The sequence below is a fragment of the Hyaena hyaena genome, unplaced genomic scaffold (genome assembly GCF_003009895.1).
Source record: "Hyaena hyaena isolate Hyena2069 unplaced genomic scaffold, ASM300989v1 scaffold_1239, whole genome shotgun sequence".
NCBI classification, from domain to species: Eukaryota; Metazoa; Chordata; class Mammalia; order Carnivora; family Hyaenidae; genus Hyaena; species Hyaena hyaena.
In genome coordinates, this window is record NW_024081855.1 from 114,783 (window position 1) to 124,180 (window position 9,398).

The window sequence follows — 9,398 nt, forward strand, 5'->3', positions numbered from 1 at the left end:
ATTTGGTTATAATAATCAAAACAAAAGTAATATTACCATGACTTCAAGGCCATACTTTCCCTGGGCCCTGCTTAATCCACTGACATTGTCACTTGCTGCTATGTCTTTCCACCCACACCAGACATACTGGTCTCACAGACACAAACACATCAGTCTCATTTCCAATTCAGTGTCTCTGCACTCACCTATTACTTCTTCCTTGCATGCTCTTTCTCTAAATATTTACATACAACACTTACTTCTGTGGTAAGCATAATAATGCACCCCATCTTAAAAGATGTCCATGTCCTGATCCCTGGATCCTGCGGATACATTATGATGCAGGGCAAAAGGAGCTTTGAAAATCTGAGTAGTATTAAAGGACTTGAGATGGAGAGTTCATCATAGTAAGATAGGATGCCGGAGGAAGGTAAGAAAAACGTGATGTCAGCCAAGGAAACAACCCAGAAAATTAATAGGCAACCAACGGAATGGGAAAAGATAGTTGCAAATGACATATCAGATAAAGGGTTAATATCCAGAATCTATAAGGAACTCACCAAACTACACGCCTGAAAAACAAACAACCCAGTGAAGAAATGGGCAGAAGACATGAACAGACACTTCTCCAAAGAGGACATCCAGATGGCCAACAGACACATGAAACGATGCTCAGCATCCCTCCTCATCAGGGAAATACAAATCAAAACCACACTGAGATACCACCTCACACCAGTCAGAGTGGCTAAAATGAGCAAATCAGAGAACTCTAGATGCTGGCGAGGATGTGGAGAAACGGGCACCCTCCTACACTGTTGGTGGGAATGTAAACTGGTACAGCCCCTCTGGAAAACACTGTGGAGGTTCCTCAGGAAACTAACACTAGAACTCCCCTATGACCCAGCAATAGCACTGCTAGGAATTTACCCAAGGGATACAGAAATGCTGAGGCATAGGAGCACATGAACCCCAATGTTCATAGCAGCACTCTCCACAATAGCTAAAACATGGAAAGAGCCTAAGTGTCCATCAACAGAAGAATGGATCAAGAAGATGTGGTTTATCTATACCATGGAATACTACATGGCAATGAGAAACAATGAAATCTGACCATGTGTAGCAACATGGATGGACCTTGAGGGTGTTATGCTGAGCGAAATAAGTCAGGCAGAGAAGGACAAATATCATATGTTTGCACGTATAGGAGGATTAGGAGGAACTTGACGGAGGACCAAGGGGGAGAAGAAGGGGGGAGATGGTGGGGGAAAGGGAGAGAGGCAAACCATGAGAGACTCTTGAATGCTGACAAAAACTGAGGACTGATGGATGTGGGGGGGAGGGGGGCATGGAGGAGGGCACTTTGGGGATGAGCACTGAGTGTTATGTGGAAACTAATTTGACAATAAACTATTTGTAAAAAAAAAAGAAAAGAAAAGAAAAACGTGATGTGGTAACACTTGATCCATTCACTTTGAAGATAGAAGAAAGGAGCCCTGAGCTAAAAATGTGGACAGCCTCTAGTATCTGGAGAAAAAAATAGGGAAACAAATTTCTCTGTGGGGTCTTCAGAGGTATGCAACTCACCTGACACTAATTTTATCCCAATGACATGTATGTCAGACTTCTGACCTACAGGACTGTGAGGTTCCATATTGTTTTAGGCCACTGGATTTGTGGTATTTTGTTATAGCAGTAATAGAACACTGACAAAATTTTATTTAGGTCTCTAAAAAATATCACCTCCTTTAAGAGGCCTTTTGTAATATGACTATACAACAATCTTTATTCTATTACTCTGTAACAATTTGCCCCTCTATTTTTCTTTTTTTGGAAATTTTATTTATTTGAGGGGGGGTTGCAAGCACAAGCAGGGGAGGGGCAAAAAGAGAGAAAGACAAAGAGAATCCGAAGCAGGCTCCACACTGTCAGCACCGAGCCCAACATGGGGCTCGATTTCACAAACCAGGAGATCATGACCTGAGCCAAAGAAATCAAGAGTCAGACATTTTAACTGACTGAGCTACCCAAGTACTGTGCCGTTTTTCTTCTTAATAACTAGCATTACTTAAGATTATATTATCTATATTATCTCCCGAACATCTTGGCAGCTGCTTTTGGTTGGGTCCATCCTGCACCAAATGCAGGAAGACGGTGGCTGCAAAAATGAGGAAAAAGTCACTGGAGTCCATAAACTCTAGGCTCCAACTTGTTACAAAAAGTGGAAAGTACTTGTTAGGGTACAAGCAGATGCTGAAAATTATCAGACATGGCAAAGTGAAACTGCTCATACCCGCCAACTGCCCAGCCTTGAGGAAATCTGAAATAGAATATTATGCCATGTGGGCCAAAGCTGGTGTCCATCACTACAGTGGCAATAATACTGCATTGGGCACAGCATGTGGGAAATACTGCAGAGTGTGCACATTGGCTATTATTGACCCAGATGATTTTGATATCATTCGAAGCATGCCAGAACAGACTGACGAAAAGTAAATCACACAAAATTTTTCTTTAATAAAACTGACCAGAACTCGTTTTAAAACAAAACAAAAAAAAGATTATAGTATCTGTTTATTGTTTTTCTCTCTTCAACAACTAATATAAGCTCAATGAAGATAGTGAATTTGTTTATTATTCTGGACATCACACACAACCTTGAACAATATCATGCAGATGCTAAATGGCAGTCAAAAATAACTTATTACATGAATGAATGAATGAATGAATGAACGAATGAATTTCAATTATATAAGGATAAGTGTAAGGTACTCTAGTGGTGTATAACAAGATAAATCACCTAGTCTGAGGGTTCCAGAAAAGTGTCTTGGGGTTCAGTAAATTTTAAACTCCTTTAAATATTTTAATTCTGTATTTATATGCTATCCTCCACAATGGATTATTAAGCGAATGGCAGAAACTTGGTTTTATCTGTCCCCGTATCCCCTGCCCACAGTAGGCTGTGAGGAAATGTTTCTAAATGAATGTGCACTTGCATGAAAATCTTTGAGGCAGTCACAGAGGATGTTGATAAATTTTTATTTTTCATCCGAACACTACTACCTCAATAATGGATGAAATAGCTATGTAGTTTTATGCTACAGATGATGAGATCGGTGAGAGATAAACTGGTTGAAAAAGGACATTTTTCCAGAATGGACAACCACATCATTATATCAATTCCAATTTGGAAAAAGAGAGAGAGAAAGAATACACCTAATTCAGATAAGCACTCATTTTTTTTTCTTGAAAACAACACCAAAGTTATTTGTTTCAACATTTTTTCAAAGAAGGAACTCAAGTTTTTCATAAAAGACCAAGAAGCAAAATTAGGTCTCTTAAGGCAAGACGGAACATATATAAACTGACTCTCTAATAACCATCTGGTTCACACTTTTCTGGAACAGTTGTCAATAAGTTGATTCTTTTTCTTAGAAAGGTGTTTGGGATCGTTGTGACCTGATTCTGGACCCTGCTGGGTCATGTGCATCAAGTCGTGATTTTTGCAGATTTTCTGCCATCACACTGCCAGACGCTATGTTACAGATGAGCTAAATGCTAGGCGCTGCATCGCTGCATATGAGCAACTGCTCCAGTTGTTTCTGCCTCCTCATTCTCACTCTTCTTTTTCTTTCCCCATTTGCTATTTACTATAATTTCTATGCTCCATAGTAGACATGTGCTTGTTAATTATGCCAGAATAGAGCTCACTGTCTATTTTTACCATGCATGGCAGTCATTAGCAAAATTAACTGATTTGTATTGACTTGATACTGTTTTGTTAATCTCATGTTATGTGACTTATGTTCTCTGATGGCACCACATGGCTGTTCTTGCGTCTGTGCTATTTTTACTCACATACAAAAAAAAAAATCATTTTTAGAAGCACCAACAAATTCCCTCCAATGTGTATCATACGTAATCATTTTGAAGTCATTTTTGGCATTTTTACACCATGATGCAGTTACTTAGATATTTTTTATCCTAACATTTTTGTAATTATTTATGTTATTGGTTTTGGAATATCTATAAAAAATAACCTTTTATCTCTTAAATGTCAAGGGAATAGAAAAGTTTAGAGATCCTATTTTATTTTAGTAGACAGATAAGCTCTGAAATGAACTCACAGGAGAACATCTTGAGTGTCAAGTTGATTCCTGGGACTTGAACAAATATTCATTTCACAGAAATGAAACCTGAATTAAAGATCTCGCAAAAGGAGGAAAACATAATTTCCCATATGGTATGATCAGACACTATTCTTTACCAATAGGTAAAGTAACCCCATTAAAACATAGTTAGAGCATGTTATTCTTCTGCTGTCTAAAGGCTGACCATTTCACTCACAATCACAGGCTAAATGACTTTGAATGCTATGTGCCCACCCCTGCCCCCTTCTGTCTTGCACTTAGAAAAATGACCTTGTTTCTTACCACTCACCCCAGCCACACTGGCCTCAGAGATATGCAAATACATGAAGCTAAATCTCTTGTGAGGGATGTGTATTTTCTGTTTTTGCTGCACACAACATTTCTCACTAAGATATTTTATCGCTCTCATTAATGTCATGTCTCTGGACAAATGTCACCTTATCTGAGAGACTTTCTTTATATGAAATAAATACCCAACTTCATATGATTTATCTCACAAGGATGTGTTTTCTTTTAAATCCCCTTTTCTGAGGTATCTTTCACATAAAATAAAATGCATGATTTTAATCCTATAATTTGATTAATGTATACATCCTTATAATCATCACTATAATCAAAATATAGAACATTTTATCACTTTTCAAAAAGTCCTCTTCTGACCAGGAGCACTCAAACTCCCACCTTGGGATCAGGCCCACTGATCATTCTGATAACATAGATTAGTGTTCCCTGTTCCACAAATGCATATTAATGGAGTCATACAATAATTGCTCTCTCGTATCTGGCTTCTTTTCCTCAACATGTTTTTGAAATTCATCCATGTTATTTGTGTACCAGTAATTTGTTCTTTTTATTGCCAGACAGAATTCCATTGTATGGATATACCACGATGTATTTATCCATTCATCTGTTGGTGGGCATTTGGATCAGTTCCAGATTTTCACAATTATCAATATTACTATTATGGACATTTGTGTACAGATCTTTCCATGGACATATATTATTCTTTTCATGGGTAAAGGTGAAATTAATCAGTCTTATGATAATTATACACTTAGCTATTATTTAATTAAACTATTTATTTTGAGGTATAGATTCACATAAAGTTATAAGAAGTAAATAGAGATATCCCAAGTTCCCTTTAGCCAATTTCCCCCAATGATAATTACGATGCAACATTAGAATCAGGAAATTGACAGTGATATGACCCATAAATGTTATTCAGATTTCACCAGCTTTAAATGTACTTGTGTGTGTATGCATACGCATACATGTGTCTATGTAGTTTTATATAATTGTATCACATTTTCAGGTTTGTGTTTCTACCACCATATTTAAAACAAAACACAGCACTATCATAACAGGGATCCTTCTTGCTGCCCTTTTATGATAACAACCACCTTCTTTCCCCAATCTCAATGCCTTATCTGATCCTTAGTAACCATTAATCTGTTTTCCATCTAAATAATTTTGTCATTTCAAGAATGTTATATAAATAAAATCATGGAGTATATAACTTATTGATATTGTTTTTTTCTTTCTGTATAATTCCCCTAAGATTCACTCAAGTTATTGGGGCACCTGGGTGGCTCAGTCAGTTAAGCCTTCGACTTCGGCTCAGGTCATGATCCAAAGCCCGTTCATGGGTTCAAGCCCCATGTCAAGTTCTGTGCTAACAGCTCAGAACCTGGAGTCTGCTTCATATTCTGTGTCTCCCTCTCTCTCTGTCCTTCCCCCGCTTGTACTTTGCCTGTCTCTCTCTCAAAAATAAATAAAAATTTAAAAAAAATTCACTGAAGTTGCTGTTTGTCAAGTCTGTTCCTTTTGATTGCTAATTAACTTTCTGTGGTATGTATGCACCACAGTTTAACCACTCACTTAAAGAAGAATATCTGAATTGATACCAGGTCGTGTTTATTATGGATAAGACTGTTAAGAATATTTTTGTGTAAATATAGTTTTAATTTCTCTGAGGTAAATGCTAAAGAATGCAATTGCTGAGTCATATATGATAGTTGAATATTTTATATGAAACATCTAATTGTTTTCCAAAGTGGCCTTAGCATTTTGTACTCCTATGAGCAGTGTATGAGCAATCCAATTTCTCCATATCTTCCCCAACATTTTAAAAAATTTTAGCCATTTGGATATGCATGCAGAGCTAATTCTACTGCAGCTTTAATCTGCATTTGGCTAATGGTAATGTTGAACATCTTTTTATGTGCTTATTTGTCATCTGTATATCCCCTTCAATAAAATGTCTGTGTATGACTTTTGCCCATTTACTCTTTGGACTGCTAATCTTATTGTTGAGGTTTTTTTACTTCTTTGTATATTCTAGGTCCCAGTCTTTTTTTGGATACGTGGCTTACAAATATTTTCTCAGTCCATAGCTTATTCTTTTCTTTTCTTTTAAGAAGGTTTTTGGCAGAGCAAATGTTTTAAATTTAGATGAGATCCATTTTATTAGTTCTTCTTTTTATGGATAATGCTTTTGACATCAGGTTTAAGAGCTCTCTGCCTATCCCCGGAACTTAAAGGTTTTCTCTTATTTTTTCTAAAAGTTTTACAGTTTTACATTTTATATTTAAATCTGTGACTCACTCTGAGTTATTTTTTTCTACAAAGTGTGAGTATTAGGTTATGGGTTGTTTTCATTTAGCTTTTCTCTTTTATTTTACCTTCTTCCAGCTTTGTCCTTCTTCAGTATTGTATTGGCCATTCTGTGTCTTCTGCCTCTCCATATAAATTTTAGAATCAGTTCCTTGATAGACACAAAATAACTTGCTGGAATTTTTGTTGGGACTGCATTGAGTCATGGATCAAGCTGGAAAGAACTGACATCTTGACAATATTGAGTCTTCCTATCAATGAACATAAAATATTTCTCCACTGATTAACTTCCTTCATTTCATTCATCAGAGTTTTGTAGTTTTGCTCATGCATCTCTTCCACCTATTTTGTTAGCTTTATACTCAACTATTTCAGTTTTTGTATGCTAATGTAAATGATATTTTGTTTTCAATTTCAAAATCTACTTTTCCATTGTTGATATATAAGAAAGTAATTGACTTTTGCATATCTTGAATCTTGCACACTTGCTGTAATTGCTTAATATTTCAGGAGGTTTTTCTTTAAATTTTTTTAAATTTTCTACATAGGTGATTGTGTCATCTGTGAACAGGCAGTTTTAGATCTTACTTAACAGTTTGTATACCTTTTATTTATGTATACCTTTATTTACTCAGGCCCTTTGCTCTCAGTGTTCCCTATGCCCAGAATGGTCTTCCCCTAGACACCCACTTGGCTTCAGATTTTTACTGCAGATTTTCACTGAAGCACTTCTGGCCATCTCTCCTACTCCCAGTCTTTGCAATCTTGTCTCTTATTTATTTTTCCCTTTTGTCACGTTCATTATCTATGTACCACACGTGTCCGTTATCTGTTGCCACAATAAAGCTGCATAACAAATGACCACCAAGACTCAATGACATACATACTCAGTAAAAACCAATACTCAGTATTGGGTAGCTTAGATAGCTTTGCTGATTATAACTAGACTCGGTTTTCTTGGCTAAGCTCACTTATCATCTGAGGTCTACCTTTGGTTTGGATAGGAGCGTCTTAGTCCAGGATGGCCTCTCAGCTTATTCTCATGGGAGAAGAAAGATTCAGAGACAGAGTAGAAATGTACAAGGCATCTTTGATCAAGACTTGGAATCAAGAATGCCACTTCCGACACATTCTGTTTTCCAAAGCAAGTTTAAAAACTAGCCTGTATTCAAGGTAAGTGCAAAGCCACAATGCAAAGAGGCTTAGATATAGTAAGGTAATTAATTAAAGCCAAAAAATCTGACCAATCTGCCACATTTAATGCTTATTAGTATCCTTTCCTTATCACTGTCTGCCTTTACAGAATATAAGCTCTAAAAGTTTGGGCAAGAGTTTTGTCTATTTTATTAAACGCACTATACAAAATGCCTATTATTTTCCTGGCACAAGGCAGGAATTCAATAATTATTTATTGAATAAGTGGATAAATGGAGACGTTTGTGATCCACTACCTTAAACACCTTTACAGAGACGATAAGCTCTTTGAGGGCAAATACTCTGCCATCATTTTTTTTTTTTAATTTTTAACACCTGAAACAAAGCAAGATATGTCAAGGTCATGGAGTTTTTTGGATAAATAAATGAATGATAAATGACAATAGGCCCTAAATGGAAAATGAAATGAAGGGGAAATCTTCTAATGGTATTAGTTTGCTCTTTTAGATGAATTTTTCCAAGTGTTCTCTTCCAATTTTAAATAACTTTTTGGAAACAGTCTTTCTAATGAAGAATAGAATTCTTGGCTTTTGAAATAATTATGGCATTTTTCAGGTGTATTTGGCATATAAATATCAGAAAGAAGCATCGGCATAAAGCTTTGAAGGAAAAATATAAACATTAAGATGTGTTATATACACCTAATTGTGGAGATTAATCATAATTGTAGAAATTAAACTATGATTTATGTTGAAGATTATACCGTAAGTTTCACTATGATTAGCATGACTTACTCATGATTGCTTTTACCAACATGGTTTTGCCAAACTTCCAGACAGAAGAGCCTACTGGTTTTGTTTAAATACAGGTCTCTTACAGGCAGGTAACCTACAGAAGAATCATTACTTCTACTCTAAAATTACCCCAGAGATAATTTCAGTATTATTCAATTACTCCTTAACTCTCATGTTAAAGAATGTAATTTGGAAAAATTATACTTAGAATATTCCTGTATCTTTACCTTCACAAGAGGTAGATAATTTTTTTATAGAATGGTTTTAAAATCCAAAGTGTAGAGCCATGTACACTTTATAAAGGCTCACTGAGCTATGCATTTTTTATTTCTATACTTCTATATTTATGTACTTTTATATATCTGTACCCTACTTTTATAAAACACCTATTTTAAAAACTATATTTATGTGTATAATCTTACTTAAAGAATTAAAACACTTGAGAAATACTACATTATATTTTGAAACCAATAGAAACATAGGTCTGTTCTAATTTCTATACCTCTTAAAATCTATTTATCAACCTGGACTTTCTTATATTAAATTAAGGACATGAATACATTTTTGAACATACCCTAATTTTTTAAAAAAGAGATTTAATCTCCTTTCCTCTGGGTGCTATCTTGGTTTTCCACATCTCCTCTTTGCTTCTCTTTCAGACTACTGAAAAGGTTTGTGGTATAATTTATAGATTTCTTCATAAACCCCA

The 9,398-nt window shown here is 35.7% G+C and overlaps 1 protein-coding gene across 1 annotated transcript; it reads left to right on the top strand.

The window, feature by feature from the left end:
* The first annotated feature begins 396 nt into the window (after positions 1-396).
* Positions 397-2,472, top strand: LOC120224676 (60S ribosomal protein L30-like). The gene is made up of 2 exons (XM_039222941.1): positions 397-409; positions 2,039-2,472. The coding sequence occupies exons 1-2, from the start codon at positions 397-399 to the stop codon at positions 2,470-2,472; spliced, it is 447 nt and encodes a 148-aa protein (XP_039078872.1).
* The last annotated feature ends 6,926 nt before the right edge of the window (positions 2,473-9,398 follow it).